Source organism: Myotis daubentonii, chromosome 1, assembly GCF_963259705.1.
Source record: "Myotis daubentonii chromosome 1, mMyoDau2.1, whole genome shotgun sequence".
Classification (NCBI taxonomy): Eukaryota; Metazoa; Chordata; class Mammalia; order Chiroptera; family Vespertilionidae; genus Myotis; species Myotis daubentonii.
Genome location: NC_081840.1, coordinates 190415443 through 190429563, shown reverse-complemented (window position 1 = coordinate 190429563; position 14121 = coordinate 190415443). Strand labels below are relative to the sequence as shown.

General features: G+C 38.4%; 1 protein-coding gene across 1 annotated transcript in view; it reads right to left on the bottom strand.

Annotated features, from left to right (window-relative positions):
• LOC132227339 (transmembrane protease serine 11E-like) overlaps positions 1-13665 on the bottom strand; it is a 42972-nt gene extending 29307 nt beyond the window's left edge. The window contains exon 1 of the mRNA XM_059682291.1: positions 13597-13665. Coding sequence (XP_059538274.1) covers positions 13597-13604 — 8 coding nt within the window. The 5' untranslated portion in view covers positions 13605-13665. The remainder of the gene's footprint in view (positions 1-13596) is intronic.
• Positions 13666-14121: the final 456 nt, after the last annotated feature.

Here is a 14121-nt window from a genome sequence, read left to right as displayed (position 1 = left end):
GACTCCCTGGGAAGTGTAGTCAGGGCCATCAGGAGCTTGTGTCTCCCTCCCAATTGAAAAAGACAACGGCAACCTCAGTTGCCAGCGCTTTCCACGTGCGCCTCACTACCTCCGCACTTTACTTCCACACCTCCTCTGAGTCTCAGTGTGCTTTTCTCTTTCCTTCTAATTGTAGAATTTCCACTCAGCCAACCTTCCTGTGGTTCTGGATGATATCCGTTTTGTCTTTTAGTTGTATTTTTGAAGTGGTTGTGCGAGGCAGCAATTTCAGGTGTTTACCTATGCTGTCATCTTGGTTTCTCCCCCTTACTTATTCCTATATTCTCTGAGCACATGCTCAAGGAATGTTCCCAGAGGGAATTGAAGTTGACTAAACAAATTGAATCAACCATTTGTCAGTACCAAATATGGGTTTTGAACTCTCTTAAAGCAGTCTGGTCTGCCATAGTCTTGGAAAAGAACTGGGAATATGGCACACAAAGAAAGACAGGTCAGACATTGTAAAGAATAATTGCTATTTAAGTAAGCCTGATTTCCATAAGACACTTTATATAATAATGAAGCTTTGATTAATGTTTCTATTTCATCTGTGTTTAAAATATATGATTATCCAAATTGATTTGATCTACCTATACTATAAACTACTATCATAGTGCAAAAAGTGACAAATGCAAATAAAAGGACAAATAAAAGGACATTAATTTCAGGAGACACATATTATTTGAGATCACTGAATGTCTGTATGTTATAATATCTAGACAAAAGCATAATGAAAGATACCACAATAAAGTAACAATATAGTCCCTTATAATATTGCTAATTCCCTATGTCAGTGCTTAAGATTTAAAATATAATTTATTTTTTATGGTGACTGTAGCTTATTTCTTTAGTTCATTGGATTGTGCCTCCTTGTCCTATCCACACAAATCCTTCTGATGGTTTTTCTTACCAGAAGGCATCGGTGAGATCTTCCATCTTTTTTATATTTTCTACAATACAACTATAAAAATATCCAGGATAAAACTAAAAATTTGGCCCTAGCTGGTTTGACTCAATGAATAGAGTGTTGGCCCTCAAACTGACGGGTCCTGGGTTCAATTCCAGTCAAGGGCACATACCTAGGTTGCAGGCTCAATTCCCAGCCCTGGTCGAGGTGCATGCTGGAGGCAACCAATCTATGTGTCTCTCACACATCAGTGGCTTTCTCTCTCTCCTCCTCCTCTCCCTTGCACTCTCTCTAAAAATCAATGGAAAAATATCCTCAGGTGAGGATTCATCAAAAAAAAAAAAAAAACTAAAAGTTTGTATATATGTTCCTGGATTATATGTTTTCACTGACTTTTTAAAACAATACAAACAAATTACTCCTTAATAAAATTGCAAAAAACATATTCTGCCCTGTCTATACAGTTACACAAACAACTCTATAAAGTGTCTAATATCATCAACCTGGTCTTTGGGCTGAATTTTGTGTGCACTCCCTACAATAATAACTATGAATAGTTCTCAGAGAGAAGTTATAATTATAACAAGGTGGGAGTCTGATTACTAGACAACTGTTTCCATTTTATTTTTTACAACACCAATGTAATGGTGGGAAACTCATTGTTTTTATAATGAATGTTTTTACTTGTATTCTACCTTGTTCTACACTGGATTAGGTGGCTTATAAGGAGATTTTATATAAAGATAGATTTTATATATATATTCTATATAAAATATGGTATTAAATTACCTTTAGAGATGTAAGAATAAAGCAACATGTAAGTGAAAAGATAAAATGGGAATAGAATTAAAACTATATTTCATAATTCTCATGTAGACATTTCCTTAAGTCAAGCCACAACATTTATAGCTCTCTGGACAAAAAAGCAAACAAGCAAACTTTGGTCAGGTATAGTCTTCATGGCACCCATAAGATAAAAACTGAGCAGTTGCTCAGAAGCAATACCATTCTTTCAGTTCCTCACAAAAAGAATCTATACTAATAATAGCCTAGATGGTCGTCACGCCCTCATGCATCACGCCCTAAGACAAGATGGCTGTCACAAGATGGCCATCACATGATGGCCACACACACAGCATAGGCGGGGCCTGGCAGAGGAGGTGGGTCGCAGCTGAGGAGGGCAGTTGTGGGCAATCAGGCCTGCAGGGGAGGGCAGTTGGGGATGTCAGGCCGGCAGGCGAGGGCAGTTGTGGGAGATCAGGCCTTCAGGGGAGGGCAGTTGGGGGAGATCAGGATGGCAGGGGAGGGCAGTTGTGGGCAATTAGGCCAGCAGGAAAGGGAAGTTTGGGGTGATCAGGCCTGCAGAGGAGCAGTTAGGGGGCGATCAGGCTGGCAGGCAGAACTGGTTAGTGGCAATCAGGCAGGCAGGCAGGTGAGCGGTTAGGAACCAGCGGTCCTAGATTGCGAGAGGGATGTCCCAGATTGGAGAGTGTACAAGCCGGACTGAGTGACACTCCCCCACCATGCACAAGTTTTGTGCATCAGGCCTCTAGTACTATATAATGTAATGAACTATATGTTCTCTAAGATATTCTTAGCACAGAAACAAAAATTTGTTTTATAATACTCTTACACTGTCCTTCAATTCTAACAAATGGCATCAATTACTATTCAGTAAAAGCAATATGATATGGGACAAACCAGTGTGAAATCATTTAGATACCAAGTTCTATATTTTTTGCCTGACAACACTTCCCTAATCATTATTGAAATGGCTCCTTATGGTATTTTCACAAAGTATCTAAAGATGATTGAAATCATAGACATTAAAACAGTGTTGTTTATTACAGTAGTAGGTTTTAGTAAACATAATAGTATTGTTTTGCACAGTAAGAAGTTTATAATAAACTAATGGCCCAGTGCACAAAAATTTGTGCACTTGGGGAGGTCCCTCAGCTTGGCCCATGCCCTCTTGCAGTCTGGGACCCCTCAGAGGATGTCCACCTGCTGGCTTAGGCCCACTCCCCAGGGGATCAGGCCAAAGCTGGCAGTCAGACATCCCTCTGGCAGCCCAGCAGCCCTCAGGGGATGTCCACTTGCCAGCGGGGAGCAGGCCTAAGCTGCAGTCGGACATCCTTAGTGCTGCTGAGGAGGTGGGGGAGGCTCCCACCACCACTGCTGTACTGGCAGCCGTCAGCCTGGCTTGTGGCTGAGCAGAGCTCCCCCTATGGGAGCGCACTGACCACCAAGGGGCAGCTCCTGCATTGGGCATCTGCCCCATGGTGGTCAGTGTGTGTCATAGTGACCACTCATTCCCAGTCAGTCTGCTGTTAGGGTCAGTTTGCATATTACCCTTTTATTATATAGGATAGAGGCCTGGTGCATGGGTGGGGGCCGGCTGGTTTGCCCTGAAGGGTGTCCTGGATCAGGGTAGGGGTCCCACTGGGGTGCCTGGCCAGCCTAGGTGAGAGGCTGATGGGTGTTTGCAGGCTGGTCACACCTCCTTCAGGGTGAGGGGGCTGATGGCTGTTTGCAGGCTAGTCAAGCCCCCAACCCAGTGGGGACCTTCACCCCATGGAGGTTTGGCCAGCCTGGGTGAGGGGCTGATGACTGTTTTCAGGCTGGCCACACCCCTTCAAGGTCGGGGGGTCTCCACCAGGGTGCCTGGCCAGTCTGGGTGAGGGTTGAGGGCCATTTTCAGGCTGGCCAAGCCCCCCAGCGACAGAAGCTCCCAGACTCTCCTCTTTTTCTTTTTTTTTCTTTTTTCTGGGATTTATTTACCTTCTATAATTGAAACTTTGTAGCCTTGAGAGGAGCTCAGAGCTGGCCAGGGCAGGTGGGAGGGAAGCCTCCTGCTCGCTCCAGCTCCGTGGCCACAGCCGGCTGAAAGCAGGTATCTGGGGTTTATTTACCTTCTATAATTGAAAGTTTGTTGCTTTGAGTGGAGCTCAGAGCTGCCGCAGCAAGCGGAAGCTTGGCTTCCTCCATCATTGGGGCAACCAAGCCTCCTGCTTGCTCCAGCTCTGTGGCAGCCGGCCGCCTTCTTGGTTGGGTTAATTTGCATATAGTCGCTCTGATTGGCTGGTGTGTGTGGCTTAAGGCACGGTCAATTTGCATGTTTGTCTTTTATTAGTGTAGATGTTATGAATGACAGAAAACCCTACCTCTCATTAAACTTTAACTTAGGCAAAACCCATAGCTTAACCATGCCTATGTTTAACCAACCATAAAACTGCAGTGATAATCTTTCCTCCCACCTAGTTTAACAGGAAGTTGTGAAGATAGCACCTGATATCATCAGACTTTGTTAGATACATGTTCTATATAAGCATTAGTGGCAACTCAACAGTAAGGAATGTCTCTGATCTCCACTATGTTATCATCAAGGTCTTTATTAAGTTCCTAACCAGAGATGGTACAGCATAGAAAATTTAAGTTGACACTGTAACCTCTAGAAATTTACAGTCATAGATAGATGGGACCCCCAAAAAATTTAAAAATATTATTAAGTAATTAGTTATTCATTTAAAGACTTATAAATTAAACTATTTAACCCTTAACTCCACTAATACATTTGTTTTCTTTTCCTCAAACTCTTTCCAGTTCAAGATAGTAAGTTGGCATGATCTGAGTAGATACCATTTAAAAGCAGCAGTTTCCCACAGAAATGTTGACAAGGAGTGCCATTGCAGCTCATCATAGGGAATAAAAATAAGAATTAATAGGGAATTTGTGAGTATGTCATGGCAAGTCTGTCACAAGGAAACTAATTGAGAAACCTAAGCTACAGACACTTGAGGCTGCTAATATATAACACAGACTTTCATTCATTAACTTTTTGCATTGTTATATGTCTTTCTACCAAGTCTTTCTTGTGACTTTGTCTAGATAATTCCTATAAGAGTTGGCATGATATAGTGGAAATAACTCTGAACTGGATGACTATTTACCTGTGTCTTAGCCCTAAGGGTTCATTTAAAGAGTAAGCCCTTTCATCTAAATCCTAAGTTTCTCGGGTGATAAATCTATCATATTCAACATCATAAATGCCAACATCTCCTAACCCCCAACTTGTGTGATGTTGAATGTGCTCTCATAGTCTTCATTTTTAAAAAATATAATGGGAATTTTAGTTGATCTAGATGCTCTCTAATTTTTACCAAAGCTAGTGTTTCATGCCTAATAACCTAGAAAAACGTAATATTTATATAATTAAAATTCATCATTTATTAAACAATAAGCTTTAACATAAGTTTCAAATGCATTATTTTTTATTAGCTATATACCAGATAATTTGGAATGCTCAAAATAAGAGATTGCAAGTCATTTGAAATAATCCAAGAATCATATATATGAAGAAGACATAAAAGTTCTTTATTACTTGAATCTTAAACCAGTTTTAAAATCTGTAGAACATAAAATTCCATTTTGCATAACCCACTGAAGGACTTTAAAATTGGAATGTGTCAGTGGGAACATGAGCTAAGACTCTGTGATGTCTTCCAGGTTGCTGTTTCCCTAGTAAACACTATAAGCCATATACTAAGAATCCTCCAGATTATCTAGAAATTTCTATATATAATCCTATCTGAGTTAACTTTGTAAGGAGAGACAATTGGAAAATGTATGAACTATTTTAATACTTATATTATTCTTCCAAAAGTGAGATTTCTTGATTAATGGATTTCCTCCCCCAGTTGCTGACCAATAATATATGGAAGTATTGCGTCTTAACTTTTGGATGGAACACAAGGTTTGTGAAATTGATAATTAAATTCTCACCTTAGCTTAATTAATATCTAAAATATTGCCATTTTAGTAACAAATAGTGAAATATGCTTAGATTCATGTTATAATAGGGTAGAATTTACTATGCAAATTAATACCATAATATTATAAGAAAAGTATTCTTTTATCCAACAGAACCAAATATTTTCAGTTACCAATGTCCATGGCCTTAATTCATATGTATATGCTGATGTCTAAACTTCAGACCCATATAGCCACCTGCCTACTGTTTACCACAACATTTCAATGATGATATTCTTCTCATCATTTAAATTTAACATGACTATGGTAGAAACTCACAGGTGCCTATCCCAAATATTTGTTCTTTTTTCTTAATAATAGAATCTTTGATTTTGGGTTGGGCCTCCTGGAAATTAGAATAATGTCCCTTGTCCATAGGAGTCTCCATTTAAATAAGTTCTGACCAATGGAATCTCTGTTCCTATGGCTAGAATCTTGATGTGAATGTCCTAGCTAAAATACGTGTTAGTTGGAGCTCAGCAACCATATTGAACCATGATTTGGAGGATATAAGTTTATGCCAGCGGGACCTCATGACAGTAGGAGCCTAGATTCCTAATTACTTTGTGAACCTCCCTATCAGCCATCATCTGTCTGCCTTCAGACTTGTTTTACATGAAACTGAAATAAAATTACATTTCATACACTAAAGCCACTTTACCCTAGATTTCTGGCTACTCATAGCTAAATTTAATATATTTACAATATATAAAAGAGGTTAATTGCAATCAGGTAAATACTATTTTTATGTAACTATCTTTGGGAAAAAAGGACATCAAGAAACATACTTAGTAATTCTCATTCAATTTCTGTATATGAGATGACAAAAATATTTTTACTTAATATTCTCTTGCAGCATAAGTTTGAAATACAAGTAATACATCTAATACTAATAAATCAGGATATCAAGTTTCCATTGAGGATCTCATCATAACAAGCTCTAGGACTTTAAACAAATGACTTCCATTTTCTCCCTTAGTGGATAATGGTCTGTGCTGTAGTATCAGAAACTTGGGTTTAGTCCTGGCTCTTCCTCTTATAGCTAGGTGGCTCTGAGCAAATTACCCTTTACAAGTCTACCAATGGAGATAATGATCTAACTATAGGGTTCTTCTAAGGGTTAAATGAAATAACACTTAAAAGAGCAATTGGCATCCTGCCGGGAACACAGTAAATGCTCAACAAATGTTGGCTTTGTCCTCATTCCTCCTTCATAATGAGAAATAAATTTGTTTTTAAAGTGGGATGAAATATCCCTCAAGTTGCTTTATGTGTTCCTGAGGGAATAAGGAGATAGAGTAGGTGAGGCTCAAAGCCTTAGTCCCACTACACCCCTAGCAACTCTGTTCCATACAACAGGGCTTTGCATTAGCTTTATGTGCAAAAGGGATTCAACTGGTAAAGAAAATGTGGAAAACCACTCATCTTTGCACCTGTCTGCTCTAAGAATCTATGAGTCAGGCCAATGGTCAGCCATGAAGTGTATAGAGTTTAGTGTAAGGATTTAGAACTCTACTTATGAAGCCCTAATCTATCTTTGCTTTGAATCTAGTAATATATGTATAAGTGCTTAGCTATGGCTTTAATGTATTGTATAGATTGAAAGATTGGTTTGTAATATTTTGGATATATTATTTGTAATCTCTGGTATTCTCTTGATTAGGAAAATTGAGACACTGAGATTAAACTAATTGTTAAAACAAGGAAAGTTAGCTCTGCTTAATCAAGGGATCACTTGTGATTCCAGGGATCATGATATGGTGGAGGCAGCAGTATAGAAATGCAGTTAGAGCATGTATGTTTAAACTCCAACTCCATCAATCACTGACTCAAAAGTGTGGAAGTCTCAGTCTTCCTAGCCTTTGATATCCCTATATGTAAAATTATGATAATGTTAGTATTACCTGCCTCATAGGGTTGTTGATAGGTACCAAATTTTATGTTTATATATATAGTAGGAATTGTGTGTAAAGAACATATCATCCTATATAATAAAAGGCTAATATGCAAAGCAACCAAACAGCGAAATGACCAATTGCTATGATGTGCACTGACCACCAGGGGGCAGACACTAAATGCAGGAGCTGCCCCTTGGTGGTCAGTGCACTCCTACAGTGAGAGCACTGCTCAGCCAGAAGCCCTGAGCCAGGTTCATGGCTGGTGAGTGCAGCAGTGGTGGCGGGAGAGTCTCCCACCTCCACAGCAGCACTGAGGATGTCCCTCGAGGGCTCCTGGACTGTGAGAGGGCACAGGCCAAGCTGAGAGACCCCCTGAGTGCATGAATTTCATGCACCGTGCTGGGGTCCAACCCCAGCAGGTCCAGGGGTTCCCAAAGGCGTAGACGGAGTCGGCGAAGAAGGAATGACACGGAGACAGCGTTCAGACCGGCTCCCGGCAGCACTGGGCCTCTAGTATTATATATAAACTAGTAGCCCTGCACACAAATCTGTGCGCCAGTAGCTCACCAGTAGCTCACTATCGCCTTCCAGTAGCTCTCTGCCTGCTGCCCTGCCCTCTTGTAGCTCTGCCTGTCCCCCCTTACCCCACCCCCTCATAGCTTGCTGCCCTGCCCCCTCCTGTAGCTCTCCACTGCCCGCTTGTAGCCAGTAGCTCACTGCCACCCTCCTGTAGCTCTCCGCCCACTGCCCCACCCTCCTATAGCTCCCTCCACCCCCCCATCCCCCATCATAGCTTTCTGCCCTGCCCCTTCCTGTAGGTCTCCACTGCCCGCTTGTAGCTCGCTGCCCCACTCTCCTGCTGATCTGTGATCTGGTCATTACACTTCATGGCGTAACAACTATTTGCATATTACATCTTTATTATATAGGATACTTACATATGAATATATGTATTCTTACTATATGTACCTTCTCTGAATTTTACTAAATGTGACCTGACAAGCTTTTAATTTGCAATGACTAATTTTTAAATGGCCATATACTTCTATATGAATCCAAATGGTAATAGTAATAATAATAATAACAATATTTTCTGGGGCATGTAGACACCAGTGTTAATTTAACTTTTCTACTTGACAATATTGGACCCAATGTACAGGTGAACAGGAGGACAGATTTTATCTCTAATATTGATCAATATTCCTGTGACCACATGCAAATTACCTAATCTTTGAAGGTTGTATCCCTTAACTTATAGAATGCAGAAAGCAATGCTTCCTGTCTACCAGCCTCAAAAGTGGAGTGAGAGGGAAAAATAAAGGTCACTATGCTATTACTTGAGGGACATTTTCTGATAATTCTGGATGTAGTAAAGAGTGTGAGCAGGTAAGGAAGAGACCTCCTCTGTATCTATGCTAATTAAAGCCTGGGGAGGATCATAAAAAGAACATCCACATTTTGAATCCAAGTAGCACACAAGACAGTTAAATCAGTATAGCAGTAGAACCACCTAAGTAGGTAAAGGAGACATTGTGAAGAGAGTATAGCATTGTAATAAGAGCATAGATTTGGAGTCAAATAGACCTGGCTTAATTCCCAGGTCTGCCATTTATTGCCTTTGGGCAAATAATGGTACCTGTGAATCTCAGTTTCCTCATATGTAAAATGGGCATAATACTATAACCATCTCTAAAGATTAAACGTGCATGATATTTTAGAAAAGTAGTTGGAACATAGTACATGTGAAACAAATGATGACAATTACTTTTTTTCTGCACTGACTCATAGTTTGACTTTAAACAAAGTGCTAACTCTTTTCATAGCTTTTGCAGCTTCAAAAAAAAAAAAGATAGCATCTGACAACTTGAGATGAAAAGTTGCAAGATAGCATTTAACGATGACTGCATGGTACTTTGAATTCCCCGAAGCTTAGTTCTACCACATCAGAGTTAGTATTCTAAAAATCTCAGAAATTGCCCAACCATGCAGGTGATACATATGCCTGGGAGAAGATTGTGCTTGCCGGTTCTGGCATGACTTGGTGTCTCTGCAGCCTGTTTTTCTTTCTCAACCTCTTAAAACTTTCTTAATCTCGAATCTACTCATTTCTAAGCCTATTAAATTGTGCTGGAAATTGAGAGCATTCACCACAATTCTCATTCACCATCTTCGCTGAAAATATGTCCAAGGAAGTATGCTTTGAGAAGTTTTCAGTTGAGTTCTAAATCCTAACCCTGACAAAGCCAAGAAATGCAGCCAGAGTACCCATTTCAGCACTGACCATCTTGGAAGACCTGCTCCACATCTGCCCAACTCACCTCATTCCCAAGCACTAACATTTCAGGCACTACAAACCTTATGAACCTCTGCTGATATTGAAGCACGTATTGGGCAAATAATATTGCTTCTTCTTCTTGAATGTTTCTATTTATTCCCTCTTTATAGTGACACAATGACATATTTTTGGAGGAAAGCAGACAGCAATGAAAGAATAACAAAGGTCTATTATGCAGTTATAGTTACTATAGACTGATGAATTCCTTCCATGAAATGCTGCAATAAGATGAACTTGATTTTCACACAGTAGAAAAGGTTGTAATTATTTTTATAAAATGGGGATGATGTAATTGAAGTGCTATACTCTCAGTCACAGATCGCCTTTGAGATAGGGTGAGAGAGTTAGGTCATGTTCTTATTTAAATACAAAGACAGTTTGAAGAATATTAAATAAGGGCAGTTCACGCACTCTTTAAAATGTTTTTAAACCCTTCCTTCTTAAGCATATATGTGCATTGTTTCACATCTGTACATGATCTGTTTCTTTGCCTATACATTGTATAGGCATGTATGGGTATACCTACACATGCATTTTCTCCATGTATGAATCTGCATGTGTGCATGTTTTCCATTTCCCTGATAGACTGCAAACTTTCCAACTACTCTTTTTTTAGGTCCCCACCCCTGAGAGACAATGTGTTACAACAGAAAAGTGTAGACTTTAGAACCAGAAAGTCCAAGGTCAGGTTCTAGATTCAACACTTAACTGACTCTGGACAATCTGAGCTGCTGTTATTTCATCTTTGAAAATAGTGACCAACAATAACTGCTTCTCAACGTATTGTCCAAATTAATTGAGGTACCATTTTACAAGGTGTATAACACATAATAGAGGCTCAACAGATAGTTTCTTCCACGCAAAACTGGGTACACAATGAGAACTTACTACAAGCTGTTACATGGACCAGGGCTGATCTTGGCTGAAGGAGAAGTGAGGCCCAGTGTTAAACACTTAGAGCATGATCCTATAGCAACCTTGGACCTAACTCTCAATAGAGTGGCCCTTCAGCATCACTATCTATTGACTAATTTTAGGGGGGAATATTACTAGATGAGTTTTATGTCAAGGTTTTCCCTGTAAACAAACAGATTTTTAACCCAAAAATGACCACCCTCTCTGTTTGACACAAACTACCCAAAAATGTCAGTAGCTTCTCTTCAGTTTCCCATGTCTCCTTAAATTATCTTCTCCTGCTTAATCATCACTATGTTGCATAAATGAGTGCTCTTTTCCCTAGAAGGGAAAGGTGACTAGGGAAATAGCACCTCCCATTATGATATAATTATACCAATTTAAATTTTAAAAAAGGGCTACCTCTTTAAAAGATGACCGATTTCATTTCTGCCTTAATTTCTCTATATCTTACCATCTCCTTTCTTTTTTTTATGGCTTTACACTGTATCAATTCTTCTCAGACTTTCAGTACAAATAAGAATTACCTTATGTAACTTCTAAAAAAATACATTTCCCATGCCTCAACCAGAGATTTGTTAGAATTTATGAAATGAGAACTGGATGTTTCTATTTTTAATAAGTATCCAGTGAATCTAATGCAGGAAGTTCATGGGCCACACACTGAGAGACAGTCATATCCCACTGAGTAAAAATTAAAGTTATCCATGATGTTTAATTTAAATATGACTCATTTCACCTTCATCTATTTAAATGTGTGTAAATATTAATGTTTATAAAGTTCGTCTGCTGACCTGTAATTCTTATCAGTGGTTGCTGGTGAATACAGTCAGCATGCGTCCCCATCATCAGTATATATACAGGGGTGGGCAAAAAGTTGGTTTACAGTTGCTCATATGGAAAATAATACAATAATTAATAAATAATAATATATGAATAAACTGTCTCATGTACTCATAACTGTAAGCCTACTTTTGCCCATTCCTGTATTAATAAGTAGATTCTTCTCTACCCAAATCTCTTCCTTATAAACTTATTCTTGATAAAGATTTCTTTAACTTTCTGCTATGGGTGTTTGCTCATAAAATTCACAAGTTCTCTTCATGCTCAAATAACAGTATAAAATAAGAATTTGGGGGAAACAGCAGCATAAAAAGAATGTTTACATGGTCTAAATTTCTTCTTACCTTTAAATTCAAAAATAGTGATTCTCATTTAGAACAAGTAGAGTGGAGGGGGGAGCTATCAGAAATTTGACTAAAGAGGAACGTGCCATTTAATAAAATGCTCCATCTGTTTCTTATATGACTTCCCAGTTATGACTCAATGTTCTTAAAGAGAAATTGCCTACACATATCCTAGTATTTCAATCATATTTCTTTCATGCAAGCATTGCTGTTGGTACACTTACTCCAGCAAACGTGCATAGTAAATTTAATCCCTTCTCACTCTAGTCTAGTCTCTTAACATTACCAAGGTCAACTCAAACATGATACACTTCACTTTTTAGATCAGGATGGTATTTTGTTCACCTTTCTTTTTTTTCCCTTGAGATGTACCTCCATCTCCTCTGAGGCAGGAATTAAATAGGTACATTTTTTGCTTCAAATTAGAGACTATACATAGAAAAGTTCACTCTAATACAACCCCCCCCCCCCCTCAGCTCCTCTACACAAATTCCAGGCTCACTCACACCCAACATAGAACAAACCTCAAATCTATTGGATAGCTTGAGTTTGATAGAGATTCTAACTTTAAATAAAACACTCTTTTATATGGTAATATTCTTAAAGACAATGCAGGCAAAAGGTGTAGACATAAAACCATCAAGGACTATAGAGAAGTACTTGCAAAAGCAGGAAGTCTTGAAAAATCTGACTAAATCTGTAGTGTCTTTAGCTCTTAGTTTCTCCATGAACATGTATAGAGAGTATTAAACTTCTCATGACAAGTATGTAGAACTCTCTATCAATGACAGAGCCCTCTTCTCAAAGTAGAAATCAATCTCAATAAAAGATATACCGATACATCAACCAGAAAAAATAAAATTTTAATCTAAAGACAAAATTATTTTTAGAGTCCAGATTTTTTACACTGAAACTTGGATAATGTTTCATTTCTATCTTTGAAAGAAAACAACCCCAAAATAATTATGATTTATCTATTAGAGAAGTTGATTGGGGGCAGGTACATCGTTAGATTTATTTTTTAAATCCAGCTATAATAGTCTAGTCATAATGTTTTTTTAAATTATTTCTCACTCTTTTAAGACATGTATAATTTTTTAAAGTTAAACTATTTACTTAGATAGATAAAGGTAATTTGGATCTGCATGATTTTCTCAATAAGACAAAGCTAAAACATGTTCTTTTAGCCCAAGCTAAAAATGTGTTCTTTTCTTCAAACAAACAAACCAAACAACTGAAAGACAGCTGTTCATGCAGTATGTACCTTTATCTGTTGTTGAACTCTTCTGAAAGTATGTAGAAAAACATTTTTGGATAGGACACTAGAGAATAAGAAAACCAAATACAGAAAGAATAGAAATCTATTTCTTGATGTCATTTCATTTAAATATAGAAAGTATTTTTCAATGTTAAGCAAAATAAACCAGAGATCTATATATTTCTTGGTTTCTTTTATGTCTCATTTTAAACTACAAGCTAACTTAAGACAAAAAAAAAGGAACTCACGGATGCATTTCTGACCAGCAAGGAAGAGTCCTGTGGAGACCGAGGTCTGTAGTCAAGTGTATGCATCCAGGCTCTATCAGCAACTTCCTGGGCTGGATGAGGTGAAGAAAGAAATCACTGATGATCTAAACAGAACCAGTCTGACAGGTCATGGCTAGTATGATGGGAACTGTTTGTGTAATAGTAGGACAAAGTCAGATGTTATAGGGAGCTAGAGAACATAAATAATTTATAAATACTTTCTAGGAGTGGAAATTTAAAAACTATTGTCTTAAGACTCTAACTTAAAAGTGTTAACATAAATCTGAATATTTCAAAAAGTCAGATGTTTAACTCTAGAAAGAAATTCTAAAACCATCTTGCTCAGCCTCTTCATGTTTCCAATGAAGAAACTGAGGTTTAAGTTGAATGACTTGGTCAAAATCACATAGTTTATGAGCCACCAAACCAAGATGAATGCTCATTTTTTGTTGCTTGTTTTAACTAGTCTGACATGCTTGCCACTCTACCATGCATATAATGAAA